General features: G+C 39.4%; 1 protein-coding gene across 1 annotated transcript in view; it reads right to left on the minus strand.

Moving 5' to 3' along the window:
- Positions 1-4,004: 4,004 nt before the first annotated feature.
- The window catches only part of Snx7 (sorting nexin 7), an 84,557-nt gene continuing 76,310 nt past the window's right edge, over positions 4,005-12,251 (minus strand). The window contains exon 9 of the mRNA NM_001012083.1: positions 4,005-4,506. Coding sequence (NP_001012083.1) covers positions 4,429-4,506 — 78 coding nt within the window. The 3' untranslated portion in view covers positions 4,005-4,428. The remainder of the gene's footprint in view (positions 4,507-12,251) is intronic.

Consider the following 12,251-nt stretch of genomic DNA (forward strand, 5'->3'; position numbering starts at 1 on the left):
TTGTCTTTTCTTTTGATTTTCTATGTCCAGGGTTGTTTCCATGTGTTCTTTCTTGATTGCTTCTATTTCCATTTTTAATTCCTTCAACTGTTTGATTGTGTTTTCCTGGAATTCTTTCAGGCATTTTTGCGATTCCTCTCTGTAGGCTTCTACTTGTGCTCTAAGGGAGTTCTTTATGTCTTTCTTGAAGTCCTCCAGCATCATGATCAAATATGATTTTGAAACTAGATCTTGCTTTTCTGGTGTGTTTGGATATTCCGTGTTTGCTTTGGTGGGAGAATTGGGCTCTGATGATGCCATGTAGTCTTGGTTTCTGTTGCTTGTGTTCCTGCGCTTGCCTCTCGCCATCAGATTATCTCTAGTGTTACTTTGTTCTGCTATTTCTGACAGTGGCTAGACTGTCCTATAAGCCTGTGTGTCAGGAGTGCTGTAGACCTGTTTTCCTGTTTTCTTTCAGCCAGTTATGGGGACAGAGTGTTCTGCTTTCGGGCGTGTAGTTTTTCCTCTCTACAGGTCTTCAGCTGTTCTTGTGGGCCTGTGTCTTGAGTTCACCAGGCAGGTTTCTTGCAGGGGAAAAGTTGGTCCTACCTGTGGTTCCAAGGCTCAAGTTTGCTCGTGGGGTGCTGCCTAAGTCCTCTCCGCGGCGGCAGCAACCGGGAAGATCTGCGCCGCTCTTTCCGGGAGCCTCAGTGCACCAGGGTTCCAGATGACGTTTGGTGTTTTCCTCTGGCGTCTGGATGTGCACAGAGTGCAGTCTCTTCTGGTTTCCCAGGCGTGTCTGCCTCTCTGAAGGTTTAGCTCTTCCTCCCACGGGATTTGGGTGCAGAGAACTGTTTATCCGGTCTGTTTCCTTCAGGTTCCAGCGGTGTCTCAGGCGCAGGGATCCTGCCGCTCCTGGGCCCTCAGCTACGGGAACCCAGAGGCCTTATACAGTTGCCTCTTGGGCCAGGGATGTGGGCAGGGGTGGGCAGTGTTGGTGGTCTCCTCCGCTCTGCAGCCTCAGGAGTGCCCATCTGATCAGGTGGTGAGGTCTCTCTCCCCTCCTCTACTATTTCTTAACCAACAAAATTATGACTGACTTTCCACGTAACTGCAGGTACCGCACTCATGGCTTATTTGGCTTATTTACACTTGTAATATCTCCTCCACATCTTCTGAAGAGCCATTGTTACAGCAGGTATAAGAGCAGTGCTTATTAAGTAAATGTATGGTAATTCTATGAGGATCACATTCATTTAAAATTGTATTGTGGACATGCAATGTAATTTCTTTACCCTTTTAGTTTTCTGTTTTAATTTCCAATTTACTTGAGTATTTGCCAGAGTCTGCGCAAGTGCAGCAGGGGTGTTTCTAGTGCCCTTTGAGTCAAGAAGTGGGTGCTGGGTACCCTGGAACTGCAGTATGGGTTATTGTGCTGAGATCCTAACTCTGGAGCTCTGCAAGAACAACAAATGCTCCCAAGTGCTGAGCCATTGCTCCCAGCCCAGGATTCTTCTTTCTTGAGGGCAAGGATGCCCTTTCTTTTGGATGATAAATATGTGTCATGTAGTCTGATTGAAAACCATACATTTATTTTTATTTAGCCATAACACTTCTATAATTAAGCCATAATACTCCTATCTGATGTGTTTAGTTAGAAGGATGAACTGACCTTGGTTCCTATCCACAAGGAATAGGAATGACCTGGTGACAAGGGTCATTCCAAACCAGCTTGGACCTGGGGATTTTTAACTGACTTGTCACTGGAAGGAACGATCTCTTTCCTTCCCTGTGCAAAGTGGGAACCAGTGAGCAGGAAGCTATTACTCCACTTTAAACCAAGATTGTGAATCTCAGTTGATATGAATTGGGATATAACTTTGTGTTTGTCTGGTATTGGAAAAACATACCAAATAATATTTCTTATTCACTTAATTCTGAGTTCCAGACCATCCTGGGCTACAATGTAAGACATAGTCTGAAAAACTAAAGTAAAATAAATAGAAACAGAAGTATAAGCCATTGACATGGGATTCTTTATCTGTGAACAGAAGAGACCAAGCAGTGCTTCCAAGTTAAACCTCCCAGTTATCTCCCTTGGCCTTGTCTCCCCATTATGCCCTGGCCTGCCAAGCAACTTCATTCCCACAAATAAATTTGTACATATATACATCATATATACTCATCTGGATATCATGTATACATATACATAGACTTTGTACATATGCACTTTTATTCAAATAATTATTCATATTTTAATTATATATTACATATCTAATTTTATGTAGCAAAGGCTAGTTTCAAACTTGCTGTGTAGCCAGCACTGGTTACCTTTGCAGAAAGCCTTAATTCTCCTGCCTGGGCACTGGGATAACTTTTGCCACCTCACAAGTTTATGTGATGCTAATGGTTGAATTGGGGCTCTGTGAATGGAAGACGGGCATCCAACTGTTGTAATCCAGTCCTTGGGAGGCAGACATGGGTGGATTTACCCGAATTCAGATGCCCTAACCTATAAAACCAAGTCCCAGGTCAGCCACGATAACAGCAAGACCCCATCTCAAATCTGCTTTGACTGATCAGTCAGTAAAATGATTTAGTTTACTGGCAGGGAGCTGAAATGAAAGTAGGCAGAGGACTCCTTAGGTAGAACTGAACTTCCTGCTCTAAGCGATTATATGTATTGGAAATGTTTAAAATAGCTGTTTATAAAGTATATTATGATTTTCATTCATTCCATGTAATAGCTACTAGAAGATCCCCTCAAAGCATGGTTTGCTTTCTGTAAAACTAATTGCTTTGAGGAAAGTAAAAGAAAACATGCCCTTTGGCAACTGGTTTCTGAAAGATGGCCTGTGCTAACTGCAAAATACACATGAATATGGGGCAAGCGGAGCCGCGTCACCAGACAGGAAGACCAGTGAGGTCACGCAGATTAAGGAACCCCAATGATTCTAATAACTGAGAATGGTAGGGGTTTGAATCTGCTCCCAACCACATTCCTGTCCTGGAGCACATTACCTACCATTACACCCCACTAAGAGGACCATGACAACTGGTCACAAATCATAGAGCCTAGAATTCTCCATGCTAATGAGGAATCTAGATGGGCTGGCCCAAGGGTTTAGCCAATAAGTTTCCCTTCCTGGATATTCCTTCCAGCAAAAGGTATTTCATCTCTTGTCCACCCTGAGGAGTTGTATGGACCCCTTCCACCATGAATAAACAGTTTGGGCAAGCAAGGCCTGTCTCCCTTGCAAGGACCACCGTGGGGATATTAAGCCTTCATTACTGAGCGGGGCTACTCGGTCTCCTGCAGAAGGCCCCTCAGAGTTCCTGACACCATGAGCTAAGATAGGTTTCTCCCACCTTGGGCTGGGCTCATCTCTGGTCTTCGGGCCCTGTTCTCAACTCCATGAGTTTTCCAGCAGCATCTGGGTGCCCAGGAGTTTGAGAAACACAGTCTGTTTCTCACCCGGAGAACCACAGGCTGGGGCTCAATCTTAGGCTGCTTTTTGCCTTCCTTGAGTGGTGGGTTGGTGTGCCCCTTGAGCCCAACACCCGGATAGTGACAAAGAAGGAACATAGCCTAGCTTCCCTGAGTGGTATTCTGACACCCCAGTGGTGGGGTGAAACACAGATCCACACGTGAACATTCTTCATCACTGTGAACCACAAGCACTCACAGCACAGCTTTGTAAGGTAGACTCAAGGTCCTTTATGCATTAAAAATAGAAGCCAGATATAAGTTGTAAAGATATGCAAAAATTTACAAAAAAGAGAATATATTAATGTGATTGGAAAAATTTTACATTGTTGAAAACCACCATTTTATTTAATAAAATTTTAAACAATTGTTATTCATGTTTAATAATTTTTTACATTTACTTCAAATTCTTAATGTCAAAGTAAATTATGACGACATTAAAGTACATGCATAATATGCTAGATAACACATAATTAACATTATAACTTTTTCAGAAGATTTATCTCTGATAGAAAATGAACACATCATAGACAACCAATTCTTATTAAAGATTTTATTAAAACCAAGTCTTTGCAACATATTGAAAAATTTAATATTCCACTGTAAAATATTAAGAAAAAAAACCTCTATATGTAATTAATGGCACATAAATTTAACAACATAATTACAATTACACTAAATATCTTTCTATCCACATAGACATAGATAAATATCTATCTATATAACAGATCTGTAGATCTGTAGAATATATCACATAATAGACCTATATATCTAGATAGATATACTTATATCACAAATTCATGTTGATGACCTGGAATACCTGAGTTTTTATATGGTTGGTTTTCCAGACAGTGCAAAATCATTTTTCATCCTCTTTATAAAGGGCACAGCCAATCCAGAAAAAAATAACTTTGGTTGATAGACGCTATCTCTCAAAGATCAAACAGGAGTCTTCCATAGGATCAAAGTTTATCTTCGGGATCTTCTTCCAACGGGAGGTCAGTCTGTGATGTGAGGAATGATTCCCATGTAGCAAGGCACTGTATGATGCAAACAGCATGAGAAGGATTAGCGATAGTTGATGGTCAGTGTTAAAATAATTCCTAATGCAGCCCAGTTCACACATTCCCATAGCCATCTGCTCCATTGTTTCCATCAGAGAGCATTTGTCATTTCTCAGATATTTTGATATCCTGCCCACCTCTCTCAGTGTGTGTGTGTGTGTGTGTGTGTGTGTGTGTGTGTGTTTTAATTGCTCTGTAAATGGCTTTTTGAGACAGGATGTCTCATCGGACATGGACTTCACTGACTTAGCTAGACTGTCAGGATAGCAAGTACTGGGTAATTTTCTATTTCCACCTGCCTAGTACTAGGATAACAGCTTTGTGTCTCTACTCCAGGCTTTTTCCATGGGGTATTTTAGGTACACGAGCTTGTGCAGCAAGCACTTTGCCAACTGAACCATCTCTCTGGCTTAGTGTTCTAATTCTTCCTGAGCGATACTATTGACAAACAAGAGGAAACTATATCTGGGGCTGAAATAAGATTTTGCTAAGACAGTGCATTGTTATCCCATTGACAGGAGAGAAAAGAAAACTCAGTTACTCATCTGGACCTTAAAAGGTTGCACGCTGGCATCTAGACCTGGTGCTTATACAAACAGGCTCAGAGGCCATAGGATCTACTACATTAGGTATGAAACATACATGTTTTTAACTCGACATTCACTTCATGCACCCCATCTAGCACAAGAGTTCTGAGAATGCTATCAGTTGTTTTATTATGTGCTAGGACTGGGTGTTGAAATTCAATATTTAATGGCTAAAATGTCACTAAAATGAGAGAACAATGAAATACACAGTACACCAACAGGAGGAAAAATAAATCATATAAAAGTGTCCATTAATCCCCAAAGCCAAAAAGAAAATGGAAACAGGACAAATAAAAAAATAACAGTAAGATAATACACTCAAACCTAATCCCATCAAGTCAATGTAAATGTCTACAAAGTGTACATCGTAATAAAATGAATAGACTGTCTGCTGAAACAGAAAACTAATACCCACCTGTAGCATGTTTAGATTTATTATGTATTTTAAATATAATGCAAAATGAAAAAGAATTGTGTATGTCTGTATAAAACACACGTCAAAGAAAAGGTTGAATAATAATATTATATTAGTATTGAAGTCCTTAGAACAAAGACCATTATCAAGACAAAGTTGATATTTTATAAGAGTAGAAGTTGTAGGTTTGAACCAAAACATACCAATACAAAGAGAAAGGTAAACATATATATGATTGGTTTTTCAGGTCCTTTATGTTTAACATGTGGACAGAAAAACAATGATATAGATTTGAAGCACATGATAGATCAAGTTGACCTAATGCATATCTAAAAAACAAAACCAGAAAAGACATCTCTTTCATGCACTATACTCTGGACCATATGAGAAGCCTCAATAGTCTGGTGTGGTTGCACACAGCTGTAATTCCAACACACAAGAGACTGATGCTTGAGTATTACTCATTGTTAGTATCTTTGTCTTGGCTACATCATGAGTTTCAGGCCAGCCTAGGATATAGAATGAGACCCTGTTATAAAAAAATATATACAAGTATATACAAGATTAAGGTCTCATGAACTTTGATCACTGAATGATGTAGAATTAAGTAAAAAAAAAAACAATTAGAGAAACCCATGATAACCCCTGAGTATTTGTAATATAAATAGGAGAAATTTAAATACTCCTAGACCACAGAGAAAACAAAAAGGGCAGTAAGGAATTATTTTAACAGAATAAAAAATAATTCACAATATATCAAAAAGTCCTATATACCACTAAATACCACTAAGGGAATAAAGAGAAAAAGATTAATTGCCTATATTAGAGAAGAAGAACAGGTCATCAATTGATACATTTAGGTTCTACTTTAAAAACCAAAAGAGCAAAAGTCAAACAAATACCTCCCAACAAACATACTAAAGTCAAGGTAAGTTGTAGCATGTGTATGCATGTGCATTTGTGTATCTGTGTGGGCAAACCAGAGTGGGAATCAAAACGAGACAATAGGACAAATAATAGAGAAAAAAAACAATGACACTCAATGTTGAATCTCTGAGAAGGCTAGCAATATTATTAAATTGACCTACTGATCATAAAAAAGGAAGATAGGGTAGGGTGATAGGGCTTGGTGGTAAAACACTTGTCTAGCATGTATAAGGTTCTAGGTTCGATTCCCCACAGCATAAAATGGCAAAGAAAAGATGACAAGATTTATCAAGAGTGAAGAATAGCAAGGCATTCTTAGCTCAGATCCTACTGACTTCAAGAAGGAAATTTCACAAGCTTTATGATGTTGCAGTGAAGTGCAGATGATATGTAGCCATGGTCAGTTACTCAGAAGGCAAAGATCAGCAAAGCAAAGTAGTACAAATACAAAGGGAAGACTGGAGACACGGGCAAGCTTTTTAGCTAACTCAACTGAAGACATTGTAGGAGAAATAAAAAACTAAAAACCGATTTTAATCAGAAATGTAGATGCAAAATCTCTTTTCAAAAGGCAAAGAAAAGCCAGTGGTCTATACAAAGAATTATATGTAATATGCAAGTGGATTTTATCATGAAATGCAAGGTTTGATCAACACTCAACATCATTGACATATCAAACGCAACATCATCTCCATGGCAACAGTACCCAAGAGCATTTGCCAAATTTCACAGCCTATTCTATTCCCGATTAAATAAAAAATTCTCAGCAAATTACAAATAGATGTGAAAGTATATACATCTGAGAAAGAAAATCTGTAAGAAAAAAATCCTATAGTTTACCTTCTATGCATATATGCAATACATATTGGTTATGTAGGAATATATTTTTCTTTCCAGTTTAAATTCAGTTTCAGATCTCCATCAGCAAATTTAGTATAAAAATGAAAAATGAATACAATGAGAAAACCGATCCACAACCTTATCCATAGGTTGGGAGAGTTCATGTTCCCTAAAGACCTTTCTGCTGAGCTCTTGTCCCTTCTCAGCGAGGTCACCCATAACCAGCACCTGTTAACCATGTAGAACCATCCAAAGTGTTTGCTGCTTTTGGATAAATAGCACATTTTAAACAACACAGCCAAGCTAACACTTAAAGAAGCTGACCACCTCTCAGGTTAAATGTCAACATGAAATTTCCAACAGCTTTCTTTGTTTAGAATTCATGCTAAATAAAGACTCAGAATTGTACTGAGAATGACACTGGCCCTCAAACAGACTCTCTTCAGTCATCGTCCTATCGTACCTCAACTAAGCCAGTCTAATAATGGCTGTGACATACTACTCGCCATCTATATGAAGTAGTATAATGAACTACCATTTATTTGTAATGGAAGCACTAAGGACATGGACACATGGTAAAGAGATATTAGCTATTGAGTAACTTCCTTGCCATCCTCTAACTTGAGACAGAGAAAAGATTTTATGGATTTTGATTACTGAAAAATCACATAACAGTAGAGTAAGATGTACAGTCAATATTGCATACATTGCTATGAATATTCAAAAGGCATTACAATGGCTGTTTTATACACCATGCTTTCTTTGAGTGCACATTACTATCATCAACTCTATTTTGTAAGTGAGGAAGCTGGGGTTTGAATAACCTAGGTATATTTGAAGCACCGCAAATATTCTGGAGACCATAGCTAGTGTTTATGCATCAGCACATGGAGAATGACAGATCTACGTCACCGACGGAGTATGCAAGTCACTAGCAAACATGGCAAGATGTCTTTTACACAGTAGAAGAAGGGCTCTTTGGAAGGAGAGGTTGGAAGAAAGTATAGGAGGCATCAGAGTGATCAATGTTTAAGAAAAAAAGCATACTAAAATCTGCGTATATAGAAGGTGATTCTTTGTGTATTTCTTAACCATGCTCTAGTTCTGGTAGTAGATTTACCACTGAAGATGTTGGTGTCTAGAAACATCGGGCGTTCAGCTAATACAGTAACACATTTAGTAAATGCAGATGGCTATGAAGAAGGAATTTATTGGTGAACATGTTGTTTAACATAAAGTCTGCATTCTCTCTTTCTCATGAACTGTTTTCCTGGGTTCCTTTGCTGTCTAGTTTTTAAATTTAAGCTTTGTCCTCATGTCCTCTGGCCTCGTTTCGGCACAGGCTTAAACTCAATGACAGTTCTGGGTCTTGATCTATGTGACTCAGGATGCCATCCGATCTCTTCAGAGATTTTCAAATTCTTTTACCCTGTTCCCATCACTTTTATTAGTTGATTTATTTACTTTGTGTGGAGCACATGTGTGGAGGGCAGAGGACAGTTTGTGGAAACTGGTTCTCTCTTTATAATGTCTGGGTCCTGGCTTGGTGGCAGGTGCTTTTAGGTGTTAATTCATTTTTTCTGGTCCTCTTTTCAAATTATTATTATATTATTAATTATTAATTATTTTACTTTAAGTAAATATATTTAGTTAATTATCCCTTCCCACTCACATGGGGGTAATAGTTGAGTTATTTGATAACATGACATCATGTCAATCTATACATTTCTTCTAAAAAACAAAACACAGGGACAAGATGGCTCAGTGGATAAAGCTGTTTGCTGCAGAGCTAGACAACCTGGGTTTGTCCCCTTAGATCAGGAGTCTCAACCTTCCTAATACAGTTCCTCATGCCATAGTGACACCCAGGCATAATATTATTTCCATTGCTACTTCATGAATGTGATTTTGCTACTGTCATGGATCATAATGTAAATATTTTTGGAGATAGAGGTACCTAGAGAGGTCTCAAGTCACAAGTTGAGAATCGCTCCCTTAGATTCCCATGGGGGAAGGAGATTAACAACTCCCACAAACTGTCCTCTGATCTCTACATGCACACACTCAAATGCTGCACACATAAATGAATGAACTAGAAATATCAAAACGCTGAGGCCTAGCATGTCTCCTTTCTTGCTATTCTTTTTCACTTCCTTTTGGACTAGACAACTTAAGAGCTCAAGTGTCAGGCAGTTCACACAGCACAGCTAAGCAGCTTAAGACCAAGAGCATCTCCCATAATCAGTATTGTGATGGTTGAAAAGCATTAAGGATAAAGTCACCCATGTCTCGAAACCTAGTGGTATTTGCTTTGTAAGTTAGCTTTGTAAATAAGGTGTTACTATTTATTGGGGTTTAAATTGAGATTAAGCATTTACTTCTTTACATTTTAAACCATCATCACTATCAATCAAGCTAAAAACCAGAAGGAGGATAAAATATATTTAAAAATTACATTAACCACAGGCAGCCTCTCTGGCCTAGTCTTTGCAGTATCAGCTAGCTTTACCAAGTTGAGTTTCTTATACAACTGCTGGATAACTTACAGCAGCACAGACCTCTCCTTTCTTAAGTGTCACACATTGTTTTCCTCTAAGTAGCTTCTGCTGGGGTCAGATAATTCCATTTTAGGGAAGAGATGAATTTGGGAGCCACACAGTTCAGAGAGCGAAGGCACACTCCACACAAGCCTGCTGGCATGAGTTGTCTCCTCAGATCAAAGTCAGGAGGAGAGAACTGGCTTCCTAAAGTAATCCTTTGACCTCCCTAGGCATATGCCCTAGTGCACACACACACACACACACACACACACACACACACACACACACACATCTGCACACATGTGAAACAGTAAATATTAAAAACAAAACCAAAAAAACTGATTCACAGGACACTGTGCTGTGTGTTCCCAAGGGCACAGAGCAAATGATCCACACTATGGAAAGTTAAGTACCATTGGTGGATGTGTGTTAGCCAGGATGGGGTGGAACTGAATATGAGGTTCACTACAAATCCACTGAAAGTCCAGCAAGTATTCTCCATAGGTGACTGTTCTATAGCCAAAGGCCAAACACTAAAGCTTCTGAGAGACAGTAGCTGGGAAATGGGGCCAAACATGAACAAAAGATGCTAGGAACATAAGTTTTGATTCCCAAACTGACTTTTGGCTTTAAAGCAAATCTCTTGCTGCTTCAGCAGAGGTGATGGCATTTTGCTACCAGAACAGGCAAATGTCTCCATAGTTCCCAGGTGCACTGTAATCCTGCAGACAGATGTGATCAAGGTTGAAAGAGAGTCAATGATGACAGTAACGTTCCCAAGGTGCAACAGCTTTCCACAGAAGTGTCTGTATTTACGAGTTGATACTGAAATTGTGTCACCTGGTGGAACACGAGGAGGTCTATGCCACACTGTGACTCTCTGTCTTGCTTGGCTTTTTCATCCACTTACAGAATAAATGGGTTTACACTAAAATGGAAGGTTCCAGGGTCTGACTGAGGCTAACAAGAAGTTGGTGAATGGAATTCCGTAAGATTTACAATATTGTCTAGTTCTGCTTGCCTAGAGAGATTATGAAATATGGTGACCATAAATTTTTAAACATACCCCAAAGGGTTTGGTATTTGCAGGATAATTACCATCATATGGTTTACAAAAGTAAGATCAATAGGCACATGGGACATCTCTTCAGTCATCACCATAGTTGCTAGTGTTAGCCTACATGATGTGCTGACTGCTTCCTTACTGGTTCACTAACCGGTTCAGTCCTGCTGCTCTTCTTTCATTCGTTTAACAACTTGGAAACCTGTTTTCTATATTGCAGTTTCAGGCTCAAAAAAATGAATAGCAATTCCTGGTGGCAAAAAACTTAATATCATCTAGTTGAGAATCTGAGGCAGGAGGATTGCAACTTCAAAGAACGGATGGATCAAAGAGTGAGTTCAAGGCCAAGGCTGGGCAAGCCAGTGAGTCTGCTTCAAATTAAAAATGTGCAGCTATTCAAATATTCTGCATATGTTGCTCAGTGGGAGAACACTTGCCTGGCATGTGAAAGGCCCTGGGTTCAATTCCCCATACTGCCGAAAAGGAGAACAAACAAACAAACAAACAGTCATGATAACCAAACCAAACCAAACCAACAGGAAGAGAAAGGAGGAGAGGAACCTCACTTCTGAAAAAGTCTAAATCCAGATTCTGAGAGCTATCTTGCACGTTTTAACCTTAGAAATAACGGCAACTTTAGAATAACAGGATTTATATGCTGCTTTTCTACCAGTACAATGTAATCTGTGTGGGCAGCTTAACAGCTGCAAGGGTTAAAGTAAAGACTCATTAGCTACAGACGCCATCTTGTGGCCCACTTATTTATTATTCTGTAGTAGTCTGTGGATGCCTAACTCAAAGTCTGATAAAGACGGACGGTGCCTCAGGTACTATTTATTCAGCTGAAATATTTCTTTGAGAAACTAATCCGAGTGCCTGAATTTGCATTCATACTCTTTCAACTCGTGTGTTCTCCTCACTCCAGTGTTGCTTTTGATGTAATCAGCCAACTACAGGAGGCTCATCGGCTTAAAAGTGGTCATTTCCCAAGCTTACATTTTCAAGCTGATTTTTGGTTAACCATATACTGAGCCTACAAGTAGTGACAGTGGAAACACTCCCCCTCCTCTCACTAAATAATTGATCAGAGCACAATGATAAAAATGTTTTGGTAGCTCATTTTAAAGCATTTCCCATGCTTTCTTCTTCCGTTCTCCTATAGGTTTATGGTTCACGTGTATGTACATGATTGAGTGCATGAGTGCGTGTGTGTACGTGTGACCACGCGTGCCCTATAGGACATAGGAGAAGATTATTGCTTTTCACTTATATATGAGCCAACGAGCATCATCAGGACACAATTACGATTTTATAATCAGTGAGTGGCAAGGCTGACAGCCAATTCTAAA

This window comes from Rattus norvegicus, chromosome 2 (assembly GCF_036323735.1).
Source record: "Rattus norvegicus strain BN/NHsdMcwi chromosome 2, GRCr8, whole genome shotgun sequence".
Taxonomy (NCBI): Eukaryota; Metazoa; Chordata; class Mammalia; order Rodentia; family Muridae; genus Rattus; species Rattus norvegicus.